At 38.5% G+C, this 26,864-nt stretch overlaps 1 protein-coding gene across 1 annotated transcript; it reads right to left on the bottom strand.

The window, feature by feature from the left end:
* Positions 1-215: 215 nt before the first annotated feature.
* On the bottom strand, positions 216-26,864 carry nectin4b (nectin cell adhesion molecule 4b). The gene is made up of 11 exons (XM_084732702.1): positions 26,370-26,864; positions 19,346-19,546; positions 16,671-16,838; positions 12,034-12,309; positions 8,832-8,949; positions 4,544-4,695; positions 3,440-3,605; positions 3,207-3,282; positions 2,769-2,828; positions 1,917-2,120; positions 216-1,048 (listed from the first exon to the last, which is right to left on the bottom strand). The coding sequence occupies exons 1-11, from the start codon at positions 26,419-26,421 to the stop codon at positions 806-808; spliced, it is 1,716 nt and encodes a 571-aa protein (XP_084588828.1). The 5' UTR covers positions 26,422-26,864; the 3' UTR covers positions 216-805.

The raw sequence follows: 26,864 nt of genomic DNA, 5'->3' as shown, positions 1-26,864 counted from the left end.
AATGAAACTGACTGATTTTCTTTTTTAAGGTGGTCCTTTTTTAGGTGGCCATTTGCTTAGGAGGAAATACATTTGGTGCTCCTCATACAATCCCCACTTCAAAAAAATCAGAACTATCCCTTTAATTTGAGCGCGCATTGGAACTTAAAAATCTGCCTTTGTCCATATCTTCCCCCTTGAATGTTTATGATGTGAATAACCCTAATTTGACAGGATTTATTTGGACTCCCCTTTTGTAAATTTTAAAGTGTCCAGCTGTAAATCACCAAAGCAGTGGATGCATGATTTTAGCACTGCAGATAAAACAGTAAACATTGTGTAACAGGAAACTCTTTTCCTTGCATGTTACTGAATGAGAGAAAGATGGTGGTCGTGCTTTGTGGCCATCGAACTCTCCATTAGTGGATCTTCAAAATAATTAGGACCCCAACTATAGGACATCCTGGTGGCCTTGAACCACAACATCCCTGGTTCATGTCTGGCTGGGGGACCTTTGCTGCCTGACATTCACCATCTTTCTCTCTTACCTCATTTCCTGTTGTCTCTCCTCTGTCGGCTGTCTAATACAGGCTTAAAATGCCCCCGAAAATAATTTAAAACATCCCTATTATTTATAGGGTTAGGATAGAAAAAGAATCAGAAACTCACAAGCCAGAGACAAAAAATAATCAAAGTCTGGATAGTTCCTGGGGCTAATTACCCACTACAGTCAATGTGTACCAAACAAAGAACCCATGACAAAGAATGAGGTCATTTTCGATGGAGGAGGGCAGACTGGCTTTCTGTCCCCTCAGGAGTCTGTAGTTTAGATGATCTGTCCTCTGGGGTGCAGCAGAATGGCGTTGGAGTGTGGTCTGGGCCTGAGGACCCCATTACTGTAGTAGAAGTGATTGTTAAGCGCCTCGGAGATCTGGTAGGAGCTGCTGTCCTCATCATCCTCGTGTGGGAAGCCTCCCTCCCTGAGGTGGCCCGGGTCTGGGTCTTTGGGCCCAATACCATCGTCCTGTTGGGCCTTCACAGGAACCAGGGAGGAGGGCAAACCTGAGTCCTGGTGGACGGAGTGAAAAATAAGATTAATACTTTTATGATAAAAACAGATTAAACAGAGGGTTAGATGTAGACGAGGGCAATTATTTTACACTTGCAATCATGTCCTCTGACTTAATAGGGCCATGATTCAGAAAAACTGAAATAGTTTTTAGTTAAATACTACATTCTCTAACTTAATACAACATTTTGCAACAACCTATGAAGTATTAAATGAGTGCTTCTGTTTAGTGGAAGTGAACATCAATGAATTCAGGGTAACAACTGAAGAAGAGACGAATATAAAAACACAATACCGTTTCAAACAGCAATCAACCCCTCATGGAGTGTGTATATGACATATAACACCTTCTTTAAAGGAATAGTTTAGATTTTTTGAAGGTTGTATGAGTTATTACAGTAGATGGCAGATGGCATGTCTCCAGTTTGAAGAGGCAGAGAGTAGCACTGGTGTGGGAAGCTCAGCGATGTACTACTGTGGACAGGTTCAGCAGCAAAACATATCAGTTACCCTATATTTATATTTTCACCGCTTTACCTTGCTATCAGACAGCCTTTTCACATGGGAAACTGCCAGTACATGAGACCATCTGTTTGTTTGTCTTATTTTGTGATTCTGGTGTTAAATGGTTAAATGATTAAATGATTTACAAAAGGTGTACTGCAGATATAAATTTAAATTTGCCCCACCCTGACCCCCTCAGAGTCCATCAGTCACTGTTTCTAGTTTTTGTTTGCTGTCCTTTGCTCTGTCTCCATGACGGCATCTGACAGTGACAAACTCAGCGGTAAATAAACGATACCGTATGACACATTACAAACGAAACTCAGTGCATTTCAGCCTAATCTCTCAGATGCACGTCACATACCAGTGACATGTTGCTGCTCTTCAGGTACGACTCCACCCTCTTCCTGCGCTCCTCCAACTCCCTCTCCCCTGTCTCCCCTCCTCTCAGGCTCTCTCTGCCGTCATGCCAGACAACGGGACGTCCCAGCTCGTCCACCTCCACCCCACTCGGAGGCCCCCACTTCCCACCCAGGGTTGATTGGCTGCCTTTGTAGTTGTGTCGTTCCTGCAGGCGGGGAGGAGACCCAAACACCAATCCAAAGTCACAACACAGATAACAACGGTTTGTTTTCTTCTAAACAACAATTATGCAAATTGAGTGACTGTAATTCTTTGTTTCTAGTATGAAATAATTTGTGTTAATGAAGGGAACAAAGCTGGTGATAAAAGAAAGCTGGTGACTGATACCACTTTTCTGGGATACATTTGACCATTTTAATTTTGAGTAGGAATATTTAGCACTTATCCCAGTTGTTTATAACTGTCAGGGTGTAAAAGCCCCTGAACCAGACGTCTGTCTTTTAATGGGACTTAACGTCACAATTGAAATCCAGACTAGTGAATTACTTTGGTTGTTTTCAATGAGAAACTTGTCCCAAACCAGACTGAAGTGATTTCTCTTTCTGAATTAGATTTCATGGTAGTATGCTACTAACTCATTATGTCTGAATTATTGATTGAATAATATCTTGATTATTTTTCAGATTAATCCATTTATTGTAAGGCTGACTCAAACGTCTGTCCTTTTTATACTAACCTGAATCATGATTGTCTTGCTAACGTCAGAGCACTCATGCTCCTTTATTGTAACCAAATCAATCAAACTCTTTTAATTTTTCTTCCCTGGGAGGTCTGTCCCCAGTGAGGAACTCACCAGAGACATCTGGCTGTTTTTCAGTCTGCTGTCTACTCTGAGCAGGGCGTAATCTTCAGGCTGGAAAAAATAAAGAAAGTGAAATTAAGTTAAAGAACAAGAACACAAAAGATAAATAAAATGAACCACACAGAATGACATTAATAATAAGTGTCTATGCACACTGCATGCTGTTTGTTTGAAGCTGCAGCAGCCTGTAATCATCGGCCTCCACAGCAGACATGGCTGCTGACTCGCTAACGGCTCCACCCCGGCTACACCCGGCCGGGGCGGGTGTGTCAACCTGGTTTCTCTCAGCCCTGCAGGTTATTGTTCTCAGCAGAGAACAGAGTGTGTGTGTGTGTGTGTGTGTGTGTGTGTGTGTGTGTGTGTGTGTGTGTGTGTGTGTGTGTGTGTGTGTGTTTGTGTGCGTGCATGTATGTGTGTGTGTGTTTGTACCTGCACTCTGGGGTCTGTGCTGACAGAGTTCAGTCTCCTGAAGGAGGCTTGTCTGGAGAGGCTGTTAATTTCCTCCCTGGGTTAAAAAAAAAAAAGACAGCACATTTGGAGGATTTTCTGAACAACAGTGTCTGAAAAAATTTAAACATTACAACATTCACAATCAAGCTTTCATCACAGCTGAGGCAGCAAATAAAACCAAAAGTTTTGTCCAGTTTCTCACTAAATCTTACGTTTTTTCGCTGAGCTCCATCTCAAGCTTCTTGTTTCTGTGTCGATGGTGGCGGTTGACCAGCAGGACGACAATGACCAGGATCATGACCAAAGCTCCGGCTGAAGCACCAATAATTATTAGCAGCTGGTTGTCAATGGGGGAATTGCCCGTGCGTTGAGATGTTTCTGGAAGGAAGATGAGAAAGACATCTAATGAAACTGCCCCACATTCACACCACAACGAAACCATGATGACATGTTTCATGCAGCAATTTTGATCCTGATTGAGTTCCATAAAATATGTCCATGCCTTCTGTCCAGCACAAGGGGGCAGCAAGTTTGTACAATTACTCCAAATCAAAAACAAGAATTTGCTCAGTGTTTCGTTTCTGGTTTAAACTCAACTTGTCTCATGATCCCAAGTCTCCATCCTCTCATTTCCTGCTTCTACACAAAGCACACAGTAGCAGGACAGCAGTTATAAATATAGACTTACAGACTGGGTTGGTCCAAGAAAGATTATTAGTTCTAATCAGTGTAAAACTAGGTTTAAAAATAGAAAATCTAGATTTAAATTTAAGCAAAACGCCGTTGCACTATTTAAAACTAATCTCAGTTTAGTAAATCCAAGTTTAGTGAATAGATTTTAATTCATATGGGGATGGCTAGCGCAAATTAGATTAAAAAAAAATGCATAAATAAACTTGAGTGCTGTTGGGACCTAGTATAGGGACATTAGGGATTAATCATTTCTCAGTTTATCTCTAAACAGACACATTACAATCACTAACATTGTTTAAAAAGTGTATTTTCAAGTCAAGAAAAAATAGCCGTGGTATTAGCATAGTATTGGTTTTAGCAGATTTTCAAATTCTGATATTGGGGAAAAAAGTGAACGGGTACATCTCAACAGATATTCATGTTAAAATGTAGGGGGTAAAGATAGAAAGTTGTCAGAAAAATAAATACTCAAGTAAAGTTCATGCAGATACCTGAAAACACTACTTTAATACAGTAACGGAGTATTTGTTCTTTGTTATTTCCCATCTCTGCAGGACAATTTATCTCTTTTAATCCTTTTGTGTGAGTTTAACCTTTAGAGAGCTTAAATTCTTTGCACTTACCTGTTACTGTCAACGAGTACTCTGTTTTTTCTGCTCCCACGTTGTTCTTGACCCCACACTCATAGACCCCACTGTCATTCCTGCGAAGGGGCCGTCCAAAAACAAGCGTTCCTCCAACCACAGACACCCCGTCTGGCAAAGCTCCTCCTCTCCTGTGATTAATTAGAGAAAAGTGTCACCATTTACTGATACTGCTGTATCACAGAGATGAACCCATGAACAGACACACAACATTCCTTGAAACAACAGCTGTGACACATTCTGGTGACTAAGAAATGAAACAAAGTGCAAACTTGCATTCCAGATCAATCATAAATGTCAAATGAAATCTGAGCCGAAACAACAGAAATGCAGCAACTGGTTTGCATTACAGATGCGATTAGGCTGAACAAACACTATAAAAGGATCAGGTTCACTGCAGAGTGTAACCACCAATTTGCATGCACCTGAACCAAAACCTGCTGGGCTTACAACTGGCGCCCATTGATCTGAAAAGACCAAATAAATACTAGGTTTGAGAGATTTAAGCACATCCAGTCAGTGCAGCTGAAGCCATCACAGGCCACATAATGGAGAGCCAGTTTCTGATCAGGTCCTCAGAGAGGGGTCATGTTGCCCCTGGTTTCACTGTGCTGGGCTGCAGCAGCTATTTAAACTGCTGCTTCACCCCCCAAACTGAAGTCAGCTCAGGTTTCTGTTCTCAAAACCCCACCTAGCTCCTCTAACCAGCCCTTTATAATAGAGTCACAGGTGGAGATTGCATCTGACACAGAGTAGATGGTTGAGATAAGGGGAGTAATCCGACTTTAGCAGCCAAAACGATTCTCATAAACGCAATGAAATGCAAATAGGTATATTTTGTCACCTTTAGAGCTAGAGCCATGCTAGCTGCTTCCTACTGTTTCCAGTCCTTACGCTAAGCTAAGCTAAACAGCTGCATGAGAGTGGCATCCCTACAAATATAGTATTTCCCTGCTGTGCTGCAATTGTGATGTATCATTTGTGACATTGCAATGACATTACTGCAGTATTACAATAACAATATTACCATTAGTTATGTTGCTGCTACGTTGTTGAAACCTTACAACATAACTAGTATTCTATGGTATTTTTGCAACATCTGTTAAATGTCCTCTGCATGTAATTTCCTGTACTTTATATAATGGCATTGCTGCAATTTTGCTAAAATGTCACAGCATTTCCAAAAAGTGGTGGAAATGTTGGGACAACATACTGGTGACATTTAAAATAACATGCTGGCAACAACACTGGAATTTCACCTGGTAGGTTGCTAAACATTTACCTTCATTCTAAATTCATTCATTCTAATATTAATAATATCAGTGCACTTAACAAAACATGGATCAGTATCAGGGCTAGGCATAAGGGAAAAAATAAGAACAGAAAGATAGTTTTTTATTCTGTATCTCAAAACGTCTAGAATAAAGTAGAAATGTATAGAATAAAGTCAAAATGTCGAGAATTAAGTACAATCTTGACTTTATTCTCAACATACAAAATAAAAAAATCAGGCAGAGTCCAGTTTTTACAGTGCGAGGCATCTTCTTCCAGTTGTTTTCTATATTGATGACAAAAGTGTGACGCAAACTTGCAGCTGCAGCAGCAAGTGACAGAATGCTCATGTGGACTGTCACTAACATTCTCAACATAATTAAACTATTCATAAAGTAAGTCTAACATTTGATCATCTGCTCAGTTATAGTTCACTATTGTCAAAAAAAATTACCTGAAACGAGCCACACTTTAATCCACAGCAGTGCACTCTTGTACTTAAACAAACATGACTACATCACTACACTACTTTTCGGGTGATTATACGCTAATAAAATACTGAATATTATATTCCATTTATGCCATTGCAATCTCTCACACAGTTAACATTTAAAATGGAAATGGACAACTTCTCAACTCTACCAAAAGCATTTCCAAGTGGTATTACTGTGCTGCAGTCATAAAGACAACACCTGTACACAACCAGTGTGACCAGGTCTCCCACTTCATATAGGACTGCACAGCATTTTCATCCCTTTTACCACATAATGAGACCACCTCATTTTGGCTCCTCTAGTTTTCAAAAGTAAAAACACTGCAGGAGAGATGCTTTTCTAAAATCTGTCTTTTATCCAGAAAGCATGTAAGGCTGCCAACACAAGACTATGTCTGATGTCAATGAAATTGTGCACACTTAGGTCACATGCAAGTTAACTTGTCCCCATCTCTGCTGCCCTACACCAAACAGGGAAGATTGTGAGTCATCACAATGTCAGAAATTATGCAGAATTAGACTGGGACTGGAAAACTACTTAACTGTTGTCTGTGTGCAACTAAATTAATCAGAGTGCAGCGAATAGAGATGTTACAAGATAAGGGTCAGCCTACACACAACATCCAGTCGCTTCTCAATTCCTCAGAGACTGGCTCTGCGGAGAAATAATCGAAACCACTTTGGAAATGAGAGACAACAAAGAAGCACGGTCACTGAAGAGGTACATTGTAATGATGTGCATTACATCGGGGCTGCAGACTATGATTTTCTTTAGTCAAATCAGTTTTGGCCATCCTACATGAATATTTAAGGATTTGACCTTTTTTTTCCAGTGCAGTGCAGCACACTAAATTCTTATATATGCCTACATGAGTACGTTTCACCAGACTCACGTATTAATGCCTTTCTTTGTCATTAGCTTCTGTTAAGTTTGAATGAAGCTGATGATTGTGTAAAAGGAGTCTGCTGAGTTTATTTAATCAGATACCGTAATCATTTAATCAGCTGTTTCTGTTTAAACAAAACTTATCTTATTCTGTCAATGGTAACAACAACCACAAACAACAAGCAAATGTAAGCAAGTAAGCATGAGCTGCTCTGTGTGCTCCACAGATGTACCTGGATGAGCTGACTAACAGGGAGTCACGCTGCTCTGCGTTTCTATCACTCTTCTCTGCTTTGATCATACTATGTGTTAGTTTTGTGGTTTGTGGTGACTTTCAGACTCCATTTGTAGAGTTTATAGCCCGTCATGCTGTTACACTGCTCTGTGTACAGTGAAGAAGATAAAGAATACAAGCTGAAATTTGTTTACCAACCAGTCCGTTCACCCTTTTAATAAGCATACAAGCTAATATAAAATATATTTGATTCCTTTTGATTCGTCTTTGAAATGTTCTCCTCGTGCATTTTTGTAAGCTTCTATCTGTTTTATTCTCTAACTGTAATGCACACTGACTGACAAAGGAAAAAACAAACAAACACCTGATTGAAAGAATCTCAGCTGAATACAGGGCCTCTGATTAATGATTCGAATCGTTGACTGCCATGGGAGAGCCCTACATTACATAGTGATAACATAGTTTGAGTAACGTTATTCTATAGTTTTGCACAAACAAGCAAAATTTGTCCGTTAATTTAGTCTGTAATGAAGACATAATTTTCCCGGGAAAAATCCTGCCTGGAAGCAGACAGATTTACATAATGAAAGCATGGTTTGTAGGGGACCGATCTAAACAGGGATGGTGTCATTATTCTGTAGCCATTACGCTTTGCAATCAACATTTAGTTCATAATGATAAGTTAACGCAAAATAAGTCGTCTGTTTCCACTTTTAAGGCACCTCCAGGTTTGAACAACGCTCGTCCAATCAGTCACACACAGTTTGTACTGATGAGCATGCCGAAGGGTCTGTGGCGCTGAAAAGATTTAATCCAGAATAATCCTAATATTTCAACATTGTCTCATGGCTGAAATATTTTTCACACAGCACACAACATTCGATCATTGTGTGTTCAGTCAAAGCTGTAATGGCTGGTACAGTGTCTCTAATTAAAGCACAGACCCTGTGTTTTACCAGGCATTACAGTGATATTTAAAGCATGGCACTATGATTAAGCGCTTAGCATGTGTCTCCTGCTCTTCCTTGTGTCGCTCACTCCCTCCCTTGTGTGAAAATATCTCCTTCTCTCTTTTTCTACCTCTGAATTGAGCAACGCGACACCACAGCTTTTATTCTGTGATGAATTGGAGGAGAGAAAGCCACCCTCCCCCTTTAGATTGATGCACACTTCTTTGTTGTTCACGGGTGTGTAGTGCATGTTCACAGCGGCTTATATATGTTTTGGGATGCATTCCAGTGCCATGTAAAGAGCAGTTTAGCAATGCAGATAGTATTACACTGGGTGAATTAACATGTAATTGTTAGATTCCTGCTGGCATTCAGCCAGAGTTAAACTGTATATGTGTATGAGAAGCAGGCAGACAGGCTGATGACGGTACCTTGTCCAGGTGACGTTCTGAGGTTCGGGGTATCCTCTACTGCTGCACACCAGCTCAGCGTTCTCCAAACCCACGAACCAGTCATCTGTAGCAGCAGTGATGGTGGCGTCTGGGGGGTCTGACACAGAAACACAGACATGAGCATGCAGTGACACAAACTATCCCCCCCCATATACTCTATGTTAGAGTTGTTATCTGTTATCAGCAGAGATGGATCATTTCAATGCTATTCACACTATAAACTCACCAGCTGAAGCCGTTTTTGTCTTTACTTAACCGAAGATAAATTAGTTAAGTAATTCGGTATTTCAGCTCTGTTCCATTTCTCATCATTTCTCCCTAAAAGTGCATTGAAATATCTTTTTTAGAATTAATTTTTTACTTTAGTCTCTTTGGTCAATAAGCACACACGTTTTTCATAGTAACCTGTATTTCCACTTGTTATTTTGTGAAAAATGGTAAAAATGAGTAGCCTCATGTGACTAATGACTAAACACAGTATGATACATGAGCTTTTATCCAGTGCAAATATGATATTTATGTCTGATTTCTATGTTATGAAAATCAACCTTGTCTACAAATTGCAGCATGATAAATATGTGAAATCAAAAATTTGGATTTTGTCATGTGTAATATGTAATTATTGCTGACAATAGCAGAGTCTTTACATCTGAATAATGTGACACTCTGAGGTGAGGATAACTGATGACTGTCTGCTGATCTGGTCAGCATCTTTTCCTCCTCCTGTCAGAGTGATTCAAATTCTGCAAGAACCAGACCATTTTACTGAATTATCTCCTCACCCACATCACAACTGACTGAAAATGAAAAAAAAAGGATGTAACTGCCTTTGTCACTTTCTTGGCAAGACATTTAATTTTGGTTTGATGGAAATCCTCTGCACCCCCCTTCTCATGTTCATTAGATTTAAGCTGTTTTAAAATGCAAAAGCTGGAAAATACACAAATTGTCTGCAATATGGACCCCATTGGTTTCTGTTTTCTGCAGTTCCAGAGTGATGTATATTTACTCTTGTGTATGAGGTTTGATATGTGTGTACAGGTCATCGAAGACATTAAGACAGATGTTAAAAACTGTTTTGTCTGGTCTAGTAGAACTGTAAACAACTGTATCAAACTATATTTTTGTTTTTGTTTTTGTAAAAACAAACAAAAAAGTAGATTTCCTGTATAATTATTTTTTTAGGTATTTTTTTCAATCTTTGGGCTTGGGGAGAATATCAAGCCATCCAAGTTAAAAGGTTAAAGTCAGAAGTAATTTCTGTTTCAATCAAAGGGTGATTTTTGTCAAGTCAAGGCTATAGTAATCAATTCATGACTTATGTCTGATTCGAGTCCACGACTCTGGACATCATTGAGCTGTCTACACTGAACAAAGAACGACTGTTTCCCCCTGAGAAAGCTGAAGTTTAGGGGTCTTTTCTGTCCCTGCACCAGCAGTGACACTGGAGGACGCAGCATTACTCAAACACTTTCCCAGTATGGGACCCAACCTGCCAATATTGTCTAATGATTAGCCTAATGTCACCCATTTATTTTCTCAGCAGGAAGGTTAAGCTCTACAAATATCTGCTGCAGGGAAACTAGAAGGAAAGAAAGTCATTGGTTGAATTAGCTGTTAGTGGGAGGAGCTAAAAGAGTTGGCACATAGCCCAGTGGAGAGGGTTGAACTGAGCATACAGTTAAATGCGTCCTAGTTCCATACTAAATGATAATTTTAAATGGATTTAAACCATGCAGTACGTTAACACTGGAAAAGTGACAAAATTAAGAAAACAAATTACTCAAACAGCCAGTCTGTGTAGGCTTATTTCTGTCCCAAAATACCATGCACAAAGGAATGGAAGTAAATTGCACAGCTGCAAAAAATAAAAATAAATTGTGGAGGGTAGTAAAATTACTCATATATCCTGTGTACTGTACAATTAATATGTAGTATGGACTTGGGATGTAGAAAGGCTGATTAAGTTATTATCACAAGATGAGGCAGCAGCCAAGTAGTGCATTAAATGTAGGCTGTTGAAAAAGATTGATAGAAATGGATGAGAATTAAAATATAATGGATGCATTTCATGTTTACAGGCTGCAAAAAAATGTTTCCGAGGGCCACCAGTGGCCCACAGGCATTGAAAAACTGATGATTCAGTATACTCAAAAAGGTCAGAATGCATCCAGAGGAGTTTGTCAAAGCTGCAAAAGCATCAAAACAAACTGTGGATTGTGTCACGACAACTCAGAGAAGCATTTCGCTTTCTCTTCTGTCACATTTCATTTACATTCAAAAGACAGTTTGATTGTTGTCGATTTGCAGGCGTACTACATATTTCCTCTTAGCACAAAATGTAGTAAACAAGTATATTGATTGCTTACAACTTCAAACAAGTACATAAGGTAGTAGGTAAGTAGCATGGAATCAAAACATGTCTGCTGTGAATAAAGCCTTTGTTATTGAAGTCTTGAGATAAAAGTCCACACCCTTGGGACGCCTCGGTCTGCTTAACTTCCAACACTAACATTGGGCTGCAAACTGTGTTGATGTATTGTTATCGGTATCTATTAGCTCTATTCCACTTGCAACAAAAGACAATAAAATATGGCTTGGCTATCAAAATAAGGAATATTTTGCCCTTTGGAAAAATAACAATATGCTTTATTTTAAGACCTGACTTGCAGAAATCACAAACTTGTTACATACAGACAATGTTTCTCTCAACTCTGCAACTTTTGAGAAACTGTGGCAACCATTTTTGTCTTATCTATCAAGAATGACGTAAGTATTTGTGTATATTTGTTTGTATTCTGTATACTGTACTGTATATATTTATCTCTCTTGGTCAAGGGAACATATTGTAGACACCTGGCTGTCTGGTCTGATTGTTTTGCTAATTGTACCGTTTTATATCCTCTGAGAAAAGGTTTTCTTTTGTTTGTTTGTTTATTTGTTTGTCTCTGTTTATCACTGAGATTATGGGGCGGGTGAATCTTTTGTAGTCGTTTCACTTTCTTACAAAACTGAAAATTTATAAATAAAATCTACTTTATGAAAAGTCAACAGATAATACATTGTAACTCTGATTTCTAACACTGACTAAGACAAGCTCTACTTTGAAGAGTGTATAAAATGATAATTAAAACTCCATCAATGGTCTCTTAAACTCAGCATGATTCTCAGCTGTACTCACACTGAACCACCAATCTATTTGAGATTCTGCGCGGCTGCTCCAGGGCGGGATGCCACACCAAACAGTCCAGTTTCTTCCCGTTCATGCTGCGCAGCGGGTGCAGGGAGTAATGGCTGGACACAGACCCGCCCTTGGTTCGGTTCTGGGACTGGCCCGACAGGTCTGTATCCCAGGAGAGACGGGGAGGAGGGCGGCCCACCGCTCGACAGGAGGCGGCCACACGGAACGACTCGCCCTCCACCATGAGCACCGGCTCCAGGGAGGAGATGGGTAAAACTGATGGAAGAAGGAGAGACACAGATCAGAGAAGAATCAGTGACATCTTAGTTTTCAAAAAGGAAAAAATTGTTTTTTATTTTCCTAGGTCTAATATGTCTCTTTTTATGATATTTCTGTGCAGTATTATATATATTATATATTTTATTCAGTTTTAACTTTGTTCTTTTTATGTCTGATTTTATTTAGTCATAAATGATGGTCATTATTATATATTTTTTACATACATAGAGACATAGAGACACCACTAACAAATCAAAACACACCTCAGAAAGCAGAGTATGTTAAAAATCAACAAACCATTTCAATGTCTGTTTTCATCTTCTTGAAATACAAAATGAAAATTCGTTAAATTCTACACTTTGATATATATTGTGTTTTTATCAGTTTTCAGATTCTGTATTATTTCGCTCTCTTAGAACTGTGTTATTTGTGTACCTGTGAAAAACATAATAAAAACATTAGTATCTATTATTTGGAACTAATCACACTCCCTACAATTACCGCATGGATTGGTAATACATTCAGATAATTAATTAATTAATGCTTCCTATAGCTAATTTGTCTTGACAGACAAATTACATCCATTGAAGTGTGAAGGGACTCTCATTGTATGTCAGAGACAAGTTTGAGCAACAGACTCTTCCAGACCTTGTTACTGGAAGATTCGCATCAGAATATTGTTATAAAAAAGACCTTAAATACATGCTGTAGTGAAGAAAAGACCATTATCAAGAAAACAAACAGGATCTTACTGAGCCATCCATGATGGACGGTGAGAAGCATCAGTGGACCCACCAACTCCAAGCACACACATTACAGGGTAATCTTAACTTTTTTTTTTAATTCAACCTGCATCCTATGATTTTGTGACAAACGGGGACAACAGTTTTTAAATAGGTCCAGTACTGAGTGTGATCGCTGCAGCAAACAGCTGTGAATCAGGCTGCAATATGACAGGCAGGTCTCCACGGCTGCCTGAACAGTGCCGTGCAAACTGTTCATTTTTATTTTGGTGCCCATGTTTGTTTTCTTTTTCAAACTTTTCTTTTTTAAATTAAACTTGTTTTTTGCAAGGTAGAGAAACTAGATTTTCCTGAGACCAAATAAACCAACACAAAATACAGACAACCAAGCAAAACAAAAGGAGACAAAACAAACAAACAATAAAATAAGTTAAACAAAACAAAACAAAATAAAATAATTAAGAATAAATAAGAAGTGGGAGTCCAGGAGCTATCCTTACAACAGAAACGCCTGATACACTTGAAACTTCACAATCACTTCACGTCACACCAAATTATACTTCAGCATCCTTTTTTACAGGCCAATTCTATCAGTCCAAACTTCATTCGTTGAGATTTAGTGGTTCCCAGGTCATCAAAGAAGGGGTCACAGAGATCAAGTAGAATAAAAAGGGTTTGTTGTGAAGAAGGCATCTCTGTTCCCATGTTTACAGATTAAGGAAGCCACACAGCCCACGTGAGCAGCCCGGCACATGCAGTTGCAGCCACGCTTCATCTATATATTCTGGGTCTTGCCTGTTTTCTCTGCATGACGCATGCAGTTCTCCACAAAAATCATCTGTTGACAGTAATATCAACATCATATCAGCAACATGACACCTCTCACTTAAGTCTCAGTGTCTACATCTGTAGAAAATGTCACAGAAAAACAGGAGAAGGGCAGGTTTTTCCAGTGTGCCGCCTTCTTCTTTCACCAGACTTGGTGATTGATGGTGCAGCGTAAAGATGAACGAAGATGGTTTGTTTTTTTTATTTTGTTCTGTAGAGTTAAATGAAGACGCCAATGTCAATGATAAAATTACTCTTTCTGTAAATGGAGTTTGGTGGCTTTGGCAAGACGGATAAATCGGCTGTAATCTTTAACAACAAGGTCCACCTCTGTAGTGATCCCGTCCAAATGTTGTCAGTCACTTAGAATAACAATCTGAGCCTGTCAGTGGCAAAAACAAGTGCTTGTAGTGCTCAATAGTGAACCAATTTCAAAAATTGTTGTCCCCAACGGTCCCTTAGACACAAAAATATGGGAAAATAGGGTTGAAAAATACTGAAATGTCTCTTTTACCATAAAGAGAATTCAGATCTAGGATACGGAAGTGAATGATCAAGTGCGTCATAATCGTGGAATAAAACAGTCTTGCAAAACCGCAATGATACTTTCACATAAATACATTTGTGCTTAGTTACTGCCTGTCACCAACTGGTTTAACTCGACTGTGATTCACACACAAGTCATGACGCTGTCGTAAACACGCAGTGGGAAACACCTGGTAAGACTTTCCACTGCTTTGTGGATTATTAAGACATGAAGACAACACAGGTAGTTAGCATTAGTAGAAATAGCCATTATGGATTAAAACACAAAGAAAAGGGCATCACTTGTAGAAGCTTTTTAAACAGAAACACCAACAAACATGACATCACTGTACCGCCCACTGGGTTTGATTGACAAATGATATCTGGGAAGGGATTTGCTGCAGGGAAAATACCTGCATGCTGTGAGAAAAAGCCCAAATGAAGGAACAGTTTCACCGTCTAATAGGAGATTACACCGACTCATGGGCAAATTAAGCCATCCAAATAAACCATGATGCATAAAAATCTTACAGAAATCACTGTGCATGACAGATCTCTTTTAGTATTGGAAAGTCTACACTCTCCTGTACAGAGAAAAGAGAACAAATCCAATCCAATAAATATATATGTAGCTTTTTATGGATGAATATTTATGGTTTAAAGTGTGGAGAGAATTCGGTGCTGGAGGTTGCCGGTTACAATGGTGTGTAAATTTCTGTTGGGTTGTCTGATCTGTGGCGTGTTAGGACAAGCTCATAACTGTCACTGCTGATGACTGGCAGCTAAATGATAAAGTTGTTTAGAACAGATAGCATCACTGCAAGGTTTCATTTCAGGGAGGATCCATTTAAAAAAGCAACATTCCCACAGCTGCTGTTAAGGGTTTGAATTACACGGTGGCTTTCGGGGGAGTCTTATTTTCCACTGCTACTAAACATGTCACATGCACGCATGTGGAAGTGCACAGCAGCACGGTCAGATGCAGGTTTAATATGAAAAACACAGGCATCTGTGTTATGGTATGGCACACAGATGAATGTGCAAATGCATTCAGCTGACAAAGGACCAGATGAACCTGAACAAAAAGTCTTGGGAAGCAACATCTTGCTGGCCGAAAAATTTTACTGCAAAGCACAAATAACATACAACTCGAGAAGTGACACATCTAAATTTACTAGTTTGCTTTGTTTAAAAGCAAAAGGTATAAAAGACCTTTGCTTTTAAAAAAAAATGTGCCACATTTTAATTATTAAGATGATATGCTGGTAATCTTAATTATTCAGAATATAAGGTGATTAAAAGATGGCAACAATATTTTCAGTTTTGGCTACTAGCAGCTGATGCCTGGTTTCCCCTGACAACCACTTTTAAAGCAGCAATATATAACAAATGCACATCCAAAAATTAGTCATCTACTCCTTCTGAAACATTAATGATTTGTTATGACTGATAAACAGACACGTATTCATTCAGCATATATTCTGCATTAATTTAACTGTAATTAATATAAAACAGGCGAACAAAAACAGTTATTCTGGCCTGACATAGACATATCAAGGTTACAGCCATAGTGTGGTCAGAGAAGGTCATTTTGTGAAATAAATATATTACTCCTTTATTTCCTCCTTTAAAAGTTATTGTTGACGAGCTATTTATAGCTATTTTACTAATATTGTGATTCTGTTTCTTTCAACTGCATTTCTGTTTTTCTGTTTTTTTGTGCAGTCCTCCTCTGTCGCTCTTCCTCAGGTTTTTAGGAGAGCTTTAAAAAGCCCTGAGGGGCAGAGTTATGATTTACATAAATAAAATCTTGCTTTACATGACTTGGACACTTATCACAGACTGAATCAATGCCTGTGGTTGGCACCAGTTTATCTTATCGTAAAACGTTCTGCACACTTTCCTTCTGGTTATTTTGAATGTTGAGCTACGATGTAAGTGTTGTATCACTAACATGCCCTATGCAACAAAGAAAACCATCTATCCTTTTGTATTTTCCACTTGCTCTTAAGCCATTATGAGGAATAAACTTATAAAACTTTTTGCTTTTCACCCACTAAAACTCTGGATGTGCCATGAGTGTTTGTGGCCACGTTGGCAGCTGCTGAGTTTCCCTGGTCGGCAGCGCTTCTTCTTCTTCTTCTTCAATGAAGATGATTATGGTTTAAACGTCATTACAGCAGCTCTGACAGGATTAGGAAGGTGTGGGAGAGAAGACAGACAAAGCGAGAGGAGGAGGAGGAGGAGGAGGATGAGTCTTACTCCAGACGGTGAGTGTGATGTGCCTCTCAAAGTTTCCATTGGGGAAGGCGGAGATGTGGCAGGTGTAGCTGCCCTCGTCTGACTCGTCCGTACTGGGGATGAGCAGAGTCGAGTCCTCTGTGGGGCTGCTGCTCTCGAACCTCACACGGCCTGAGTAACGTCCAAACTCTAAAATAAAAAATGACAAAAAGGCTGCTATTATCCTTTACAAAACTCAAACAGCAAAAAATACACTTCAAAGGGACAGTTCACCCCAAAATTAAACATGCATTCTTCCTATGATATAAAGAAAATAGTTCACGTGAAACATTTTTTTATGCTTTGAGCACCACAAGCCAGGTGCAATTTAGTTCCAAAATATTGGAAAGATGGCTGATATCTCCAAAACTCAGAAACTCACACCTAAACGATCTAGATGAACAAATAACACTACAGGCCAGAGGAAAAATATCTGATTCTAGGGTGAACTGTCCCTTTAAATATATGGGCACTTGTGTTTCCTTTGAGAAATGCTTGGTCAAAAGCATTAACCTTATGAAAAGAAACAGACATAAACCAGCATTTATCTAATGAGGTCACCACCCCACCCTACAGACAAATAATCCAAGTGCTAGACTCTATGATCTCATTTCGATTCACACACAGTTGCCGGATTTATATACATTCACAAGTCCTTTACCACAGAGCTATTTCTGAATAATAGTTTGAACAAAAAAAGTTCAACTTACATTTAATTAACTGGAAAGACCTTTAGTTTTAATGATGATCAGATATCAGACACTGAATGTTAACAGTCTGTTAATTGAAATATAGTGTAACTTTTCATAGAGCGGGGTTAATTTTGCAAGAGCTAAGCTTAGAAAGTTGTTTCCAGGTACAGTTTCAAATAAATATATGAAAAAAAAGTAGCCCAATTTTGGCAGAGAACATTCAGACACAGCAATATTCAATATCTGCTGTAGCCAATTTAGAGAGACAACAGCAGCAATAATATTTTAATAGTTTTATTTTCTCTCATTTACATATATCTTTCCCCCTTTTCACACTTGAGACTTTACATTATGAGCCTGGATAAATGCTGAAACTTGTTGTCAAGGAATCTAACAAAGTGTTTGTCTTGTCTAAATGGTAAACAATAAATACATAACTTAAGCATGGACCAGAAAATTAACCCATCCATAGAAGACACACCTTGAACTTAATTCATCCTCAGTGAAATTAATCTGTAAAATTATCAACTGGGGCAGAACTGATTCACCATCTCCTACAAAATGATTTTGTTGTGTTATACAATTCACAAAAACTTTAGCAATACATCATGAAACTAGAAAGGGGAGAAATTCAAATTTCAATCTTTCTGAAATATAGATTTCTTTCAGTCGATTCAATCAGTACAACACAAATGGTATGGAAAACCAGGCCCCTATACTTTATGTGTTTACCTTGTTCCTCCCAGGGAACAGAAGTTATAGTCATAACATTTTGTTTCCTACTGATGACAATACAAACAAATACTCTTAAAGTTTCTAATTTTCCTCAAGTTTAAATCATCTAAGCAAAGCACACATTTCACAGTAACACCTAGAGGTTTCCCAGAACAAACAGTCCACTGGATCAGCTGGAGGCCTCAGTATCTCTCTACCTTTAATCTTCAGACCAAATCCTTGCATCTCTGACCGCCAGTCAAACCCTTTTTAATCATTCACAGCAGACAATTTCACTTGTTACAGAGAGAAAATATCCTTAGTGTTGTGGAATTTGCCTCACTTGCCTCACTAGCTCTTAGAATGTTCCCTGAGTCTCTCTTTATATGGGTGACAATGCAGTCGTGAAGGGTCCAGTCATAGGTCATCTACACACACACAGGCCCATACAAGGTAGCATGTCAAATTCCAGGGAATGTCAGGGGACAGTTAAATACCTTCACTCGAGAAGTAACCTTCAGAATTGGGTTGGCAGTCACAATATTCTGAGTGTATTGCTAATCTGAATTCTCCTCGATCGAGCTTCATTAAATACTCCTGTGTAAGTCATCTGGGACTCCCGAATTCTTCTTCAGTGTCTGAGTGAACCATTCTTCAGAATTTCCACTACACTTAGTATGCTTGTTTCTTTATTTGTCAATTTCTTTGACATGGGTATGTCAAAGATGAAGAAGTAGCACATTTTCTAGTGCACTTGACTTTCTTCAAAATCACAGCCATGTAAGAGCACAGTCTGGTATTTGAAGTTCTGGACTGTTGGTTGGACAAAAGAAGCAATCTGAAGACATCAATTTGGACTTGGACTTTGGACTGTGAAATTCTGATGAGCATTCCTCACTTTTTTTTTTTTTTTTTTTACATCTTATAGACTAAATGAATGATCAATTATTTGTTAAAATAACTGTCAAATAAATCCATTATGAAATTAGTAATTAGTTGCAGCCATGGTGACAGAACTATTTCAGTTGAAAACTATATTATTCATTGGTTCTGAGGGTGATGTAATATCTGAAGTCTAACGTTTAATTCCTATACAAAAGCCTCAGATCGTTTATTTGCAACCGCAAGCATGTTTACACTGAACCTCATGTCCTCACAGTGCAGCGACTGTAGAAACTGTAGAAACTGCTCTGAAAATGAATGAAGAGGATTAGAGAACCCGTTCACTGCGAGCCCCTCCCTGCAGTCTACCTGTGTGTCCATCCGTGAAGTGGGCTGTGATAATCTGTTCCTTGCTGCCGCCTGGGAGCTCCTTGAACCAGGTGACCTGCACCACCTTCTCCCCGTTCTCCACCTGGTAGCGACAGGGGAGTCTGGTCTCACTCTCTGCCAGAGAGCGCAGGGAGGTGTCGGGCTGAGGAGGCTCCACGAAGACACAGTGCACACCCACCACTGAGGAGAGAGAAAGTCATTAAATAAAGCTGTGGGATTTTAAGACGTACATGGAGAGTGCTGTGAAGTGCATAAACAATTAGTCAGTAAAAAAAGGTCAATTGACATAAAAATGATGCACAATGTGAACACTCATGATAATTAATTGCCTGTCAATTATCAAAAAATAGACAGGACAGAGTAGACATACTGTATACAGCATACTGTAAGCAACCAGTCATGTTACAAACTGTCCTTTTTTTACATATTTTATTCGTTCACTTTCTTGAAAAATAGTTGATTCATCCATTTTCTGTTCATTTTATCCTGGTAAAGAACGCAGGACAGACCTGCAGTATCCCCTACTACACTGGGTGATAGGCGGGTTATATCCCAGACAAGTTTGTATATAGACAGACAAACACGTTCACACCTACGGGCAGTCACCGATTCACTTAACCTGCTTGTTTGTTGTCATGCAAACTGCACAAAGAAGGGAGGGGGGCAATGTGAACATCACGCTGCAAGGTGACAGCGCTAACAGTTTGAACAATAGTGCTTTTATCTGAGTTAATTCTTTCTTCAAAAACAAAATGTTTCTTTGTTTGTGAACAGAAGAGCTCAGAAAGAGCAACTGTGGCAGTGGACATTTTTAGGTGCTGTTTTAGATTTTTTTTTTCCCCACATTGACTTAATATTTTGCATCATAATAGGTAAATTACTCAATAATTCCTTAATCTTAAATGATTCGGTTGTCATTATTTTGATGTGTCAGGAGTCTACTGATGAAAAGTTTGTGTATGTTTTGTTAGTTTTTAAGATGAAAGAAATATTAGACTTAATTGTCTCTCACCTGACCTCCTACTCAAACTTCTGAGGAGAAATAATTTATTTTGCACTGCCCATTTAATATCTCATACGATAAAACTTTTTCTATGTCCTTGTTTTTCTATCTTTGCTTGCACTCCATTGATCTTGACCTACACAGTATGCCATCCATCTCATTTAAAGAATTTTCAGTTTAAATCAGTTATGACTGAGGAAATTGCCTCAAAAATTTAAGATCCAACGATCCTTTTGACTGGTCAAGACCACAACATATCTTTAATAAACCCAGTGCTAACAGTGTGCAGGAACTCAACTTTTTCTTGTACATAGAGAGAAAGAAATATCTGTACAGAAACACTGACAACAAGCATTTTTAAAGGGATGGTTCACTGCAAAATCAGTGTTACAACCCCAGCGTTTGGCACTACACTAGCCATATGCAGTCTAGTCTGCTACCATAGAACTAGATTGCACACATGAAGCCTGATGTCTGCTGAACAGCCCACTGGCCCCGTCTTGCTGCTGTCTCCCTGCTTTTAAACTCCAGGCCTGATTACTAATTGAGCAGACCTGCTGCCAATCACCCACTGCAGCAGCTGAGGGGAAGCGCAGGACACAGAGAGCACAGGAAAACACACAAACAATCACCAACACACACGTTTCCTCTAACCTGAAGGGTATTCCATCAACATGGACGAAGGAAAAGCCTGGCTTATGTTGATAAGTTTGGCTTATTTAAGTGAGAGAAGACAGCTCCACCAAAGTGTCTTTTTGTGCTTCTGTCCATGGAGAAACACAGGTTCAGACCTTTTTATATGTGACCAAGCATGAGCGTGTTTACTTTAGTTCCAAAGAAGAATTAATTTGAAAAAAAGTTGACAAAATCATGTTTTACAACTTTTGTTGTCTTCAAAGGAAAGCAGGTTATTTGACATAGACTGACACTGTTTATTTAAAAGTTTAAATTTTATAATTTAAGAAAAAAAAGGGTGTAACAAATTTGTAAAGAATTTATTTATTCGTTCACTAATTGTTTTTACTAAATTGTTAGTGGAACAGCTTAAACCAAGAGTTCTAGTTTAAGCTAATTCAAGCCTGGCTTTTTCACTACTTATCCATCTAGATCGGTGAGTTGTGAATTGCTAAATTTTGGAGACATCTGTTTTCTCTCCAGTATAATGGGACTAGATGACACTTCAACAGCAATGTCTCTTTCCAGAAACCATGTCCCAGATACTCATATAATCCACAGACCTTGCTGTGAGCTGTTTCATGTAAGAACTACTTTCTTTCTACCAAACTACACTCACCAACTGTATCGTTGTGCAGAAGGAAGCGTGTATCCACTCATGGATCTTATCAGTGTGTTGGTGCATGCTTCCTTCTGCACGATGATACCATTGATGGGTGTAGTACTACTCAGTTTATTGTCATTGAAGCTAAAAGAAACCAGAAAGTATTTGCATTTGAGAAGCTGAGCTCAGAGAATGTGGATAGTTATTCTTTAAAAAATCGCTTGAGTAATCAACAAGCCTCTCATCCATGAGTAGAAGCACCCCTCCTTCTGTGCATTGACATGGTTGGTGGGTGTAGTTCAGTAGAAAGATTCTGTCATAGAAAGACAACAGTTCCTACATGGAAGTGCTCACAGCAAGGTCTGTGGATTACCTTGAGACTGCTGTTCAGTTTTTCAAATGTGTTTTTGGCACTCTGAGCACCACAAGCTGAGCGTCATCTAGTTCCATTATATTCAAGAGAAGACAGACATCTCAATGGCCGATATTTCCAAATTCTGCAACTCACGCCAAAACAGTCGGGATGGATAAATAGCACTAAAGGTAAAATGAAAATGTTTTTTTTGAGTTTGGGGTGAACTGTCCCCCTAAAGAGACTGAATTGAAAATTCAATATAAACTCAAAAAGCAGCGTAAGCAGCGTAAGCACACTATAATATCCTCATATCAGAGAGGTGTTTTACTATCAAAGCTGCTAACTGATGAGTAACACTGATTGTAGTTTTATCACATACCTGGTCTACATCGAAACGTGAGAAGGGTGTGAGAGAGCAGCAACTCAAACACTTGCCCTTTGATTTGTGGGGTCAACACACTTTTTCTTCTGTGGTTACTGATTTATGAGTTCAATTAATGATTACACTGCAGCAGACGTGGGACACAAACTCCCACCGATAAAAAATCCCACGCAGTCGCTGCAAGGACACATCGACGAAACCGTGACACAGAGAGAGGAAAAAGAGGGGAAACAGGCCTCCTCACACAGACAGACAGTTACACTTTGGCCAACAAAGACCTCCAGTGTGGGTGACCTAATTTTGCAGTAGAGACAGAAAGAGATCTTGTAGAAGTGAGAAAGAAAGGGAGGAGACACAAGAGTATAGAGGAAAGCAAATAGAAGTAAAGACAGAGGTGAGAGTGTTATTCAAGTGAAAGAAAGACTTAAACACTCCACACACACTCTAGACAAACACCTGAGCGTCACGAGGCTGCCGTACAAGCTTTTCCTGTTCACTCAGGATCCGACTAACTTTATCACACATGTGGCTGCAGATTAAAACAACAATAAGTGTAATAATAATTGCATTTGCTCGTCTAATTGGAGCAGCACAGAGATCCATTTCTGTCCGAGTTTATTCTGAAGAATGAAAGAAGGAAACAAAAGCAGATGGTTGGCAGCAGAATTAGTCACCAAAACAGGAAGACGCAGGTTGGGCAATAAGTTCTGATTCATGTTTACTAAAAGTAAGAATGTGACGGAGCCACATTCTGTGACGCTGCTGCTGCCTCCACACCTGCAGGGACAAACAGAGACACTACAGGGACAAAATATGTGGACACCAAGATGTGATTCTCGAACATCTCGTTCGAAACTCAGGAGTATTAATCTGCTGCTTCCTCTCTTCTGTGAAGACTTTGCATCAGATTTTTAGCTGTGGCTGCGGGAATCACTCCCATTCAGTAGTGGTGGAATGTAACTAAGTATATTTACTCAAGTACTTGTACTTAAACATTTCCATGTTTTTTGAATTTACAAGTCTACTCCACTACATCTCAGAGACAAATCTTGTACTTTTTACTCCACTACATTTGTCTGACATTTGTTGACAGCTTTAGTTAATAGTTACTTTTCAGATTACATTTTTTCACACTATTCCTGTTCAGTGAAAATCACGGATCATGTAAACTGAAGGATGAAGAGTTCCTGTATGGGTTGATAAAATCCTCCTACTTGTTCAGCCAAATAAATCCTTTAAAAAGCCAAAACATAATAAACATAATAGTAAAACACAGACAGGGACCAACTATTTCAATAATCAATTAATCAATTTGAGTACTTTTTTAAGAAAGAAAAGTCAAACTTCTCTGATTGCTGATTGAACAAAACAAGACATTTGAGGACGTCCTCTTGGGCTTTGGTCATTTTTCACCATTTTCTGACATTTTATGTACCCAACAACTAATCAACAATCAAAACAATCATTAGCTGCAGACCTATAGCTAATATATACTCTTACTTAAGTAGGGCTTTGAATGCAGGATTTTTACTAAGTGTGGTTCTTTACTTGTGGTATTTGTACTTCAGGATTTGAACACCTCTTCCATCCCTGCCATTTGTTTACAAGAGCTTTAGTCGGTTGGACTGTGATGTTGGGTGATTATGGTCAGCCTCAAAGTCAACTTTTCCGATTCTCAAAGGTGCAGACCAGTGAATTTGTGGTCCTGGATTTTAGCACAGGAGCTGACACAGGTTATAAGAACAAGAAAGTAGAGCTGCAAAAATTAGTTGATCAATTAATCAATCAAATGAATTATTATTAGGGCCCAAATGATGATAGATTTTTGGGGCCGATGCCAGTGCGGGTATTAGAGAGTAAAACAATTCTGATATTGATAAATCATACAATATTCTTTATAGAGCGTATAGAATATATACATGCTACACATAAACATGAATAAAAGTAGGTAACACTTGTGACAAATATATTTAATAGAGTTAAATATAATATAAGTTTAATAATAAACCTTATTGTCTAAAATGATATCATGGCACTGAAACAGTAAACTCTCACAGGTATAATTAATCATTATAAATAACTATAAATAAAAAGAAACACATACGGAGACAAACATATGAATATATTAAAACTAAATTAAGCAAAAGGATCTACTATAAATAAAATGCTGTCTCTAAAGCTTACAAATAAAAACAGTCTTATGTTCTGTTTGGAAAAAAGAAGTTTTCAAAGGTGCATATCAGATATATAGATACCAATATAAGCTCAGGTAGCTGCGACAGGCCAATATCAGGCCGATAATATCAGTTGGGCTCTAATTATCATTATTTAAAATTATTTAATAATTGATTATATCGATTGATTAAGAGTCTCTGCACTTTTCACAAGTTCTTGTCATTTTAGACTAAACACTGATTAATCATAAAAACAAACGATTAACGAAAGATTATTCAATAATGAAAATAATCGATAGCTGTAGCCCCACAGGAAAAAACTGTTAGACAACAGCCACAGTGTTGGAGGCACACTACTGTCCAAAATATCAACTTATGCTGTAGCATTTAGATTTCCCTTCACTGGAACTAAGAGGCCTCGATCGAACCATGTATCAGGAACACAGGTGTCCAGAATGATTACTTTCTTTATTGAGTACATTAATTAATTAATATACATGAGACAGAAATGCTCACTGTAGGTGTCCAGATACTTTGGCCCAAGATTGTTTATTGTATAAATGAATTATCATCTTTAATTTCTGGTTGTTTAACAAGGGAAAATACACCATCACGCATCAACAATTACACAAACATGCAGTGCAACATCAAGATCAGGTGTGTCCACATACTTCTGGTCATACAGTGTGACTATAGATGTCTGCAGTTTGATTTCCCTTAACTGAAACAAAGGGGCCGCCATCAAAGCATGAAATACAGCCTCAACTAATGTAGCAGTAGACTTGGGCATCCAGATACTTTTGGCAAAGAGTGCATACATCATAAAATTTCTGTTCATTTATCTACAGAAACAGGATAAACAACGCCACCAAACATCAAAAATGAGATGGAATTGCCAAAAGTATCTGGACACCCATGCCTACTGATGTGTGGTTTGCTCTGGGCCCCTTTGCTGCAGATTTAATCAAAGCAGATTTGAGGTTAACCTCCAGACAGACATGTAAGCCACCATGAAGCCCCACAAGGATACTATTTGGATATTTCCCCTTTTCACTCGTTTGCAACTTCTGTATTGAAAGTACCAGCTTGCTTGCTTTTTAGCTCGAGTCCTTCCACAATTCTAGAAATATTCTGTGGTGGAAGAAATACTCAGATCCTTTACTTAAGTAAAAGCAGAACTACCACAGTCAAAACATTCATTACAAGAAAAAGTACAGAATCCAGAATGTAATGAAAGTAACAGTACATAATACGTTTCATCAGTAAAATATACTTTAAGCATCAAAAGTAAAAGTACTCATTATGCACAATGGCTCCACTCACAGTATATTATTATAATATATTATATTATTCAGTTTTTTATGACTAACATACATATTTTAGAGCTTTTTAATGCTGTAGTTAATCAAATATCTTCAGTTTAATTAAGTGTTAAATAAATGCAATACAGTAAAAAGTACAGTATTTCCCATTGAGATGTAGTGGAGTAGAAAATCAAAGTTACATAAAATGCAAATACTCAAGTAAAGTACAAGCATGTCAAATTGTACTTACGTACAGCACTTGAGTAAATGTATGTAGTTAGGTTACACCACTGGGAATATTATGGGAATATAAGTGACACTAAACATGGAAAATAAAGTTACTGTTGACTCAATGGCTTATTTAGTATCAGACACATTGCAACTCATTTTTAATGAAAATACCAGGAGCTAATACACATATTGTTCACTTTTAATCTGTTTTATACTACGAGCGAGTTTGTATAAAACACGAACTGTAATGTAACTGAATGTAACAGAAAACTCACCTGCCAGTAAAAGCAGCGCCAGACATGTTGATCTTTGACCGGTCAACTCCATCTTCAGTCCAGAAATAAAAGCTAACCTCAATCAAACTTCCTTCTTCGCTGCTGTTATTATTAAACTTTCATTATCGGTATCTGCTTTAAGATCAGAGAGGAGGCTTCCTGCTGTCAGCAGGTAAAAGTCCACAAACACCTGTAGGAGCAGGTGGTGCAGCAGGTGTTTCCTTTTCAAAACTTATTTATGATGCAGCCTAAAAAATAAAAATCCTCCACTCTTGTCCAGTAATGAGAGATGAATATTTATTGCAAGTTGTAAACTGATTTAACTTCATTTCGAGCGCAAGAAGAGTCCTCTGAATGCAGCACCTGAACAAAACAGCTGAGTAGAGTAACAGTCAAACTAAAAGTAAACACAACGCGTGTAAATTACACATACAGCTGACAGAAAAGAAAAATAAAGCGTCTACTGGCCAAACAGAAACCTGTTCATTTGTCACG

The sequence above is a fragment of the Lutjanus erythropterus genome, chromosome 12, assembly GCF_056507025.1.
Source record: "Lutjanus erythropterus isolate fLutEry1 chromosome 12, fLutEry1.hap2, whole genome shotgun sequence".
Lineage (NCBI taxonomy): Eukaryota > Metazoa > Chordata > Actinopteri > Lutjaniformes > Lutjanidae > Lutjanus > Lutjanus erythropterus.
The sequence above is the reverse complement of the archived record's forward strand: the minus strand, read 5'-3'. Positions and strand labels throughout refer to the sequence as shown.

Coding starts and splice junctions, on each gene's coding strand:
- nectin4b (XM_084732702.1), bottom strand. CDS start 26,421: ATGGAGTTGACCGGTCAAAGATCAACATGTCTGGCGCTGCTTTTACTG. Junction 19,547..26,369: donor GGCGCTGCTTTTACTGGCAG/GTGAGTTTTCTG, acceptor CTCTCTCCTCAG/TGGTGGGTGTGCACTGTGTC. Junction 4,696..8,831: donor CAGAACGTCACCTGGACAAG/GTACCGTCATCA, acceptor AATTAATCACAG/GAGAGGAGGAGCTTTGCCAG.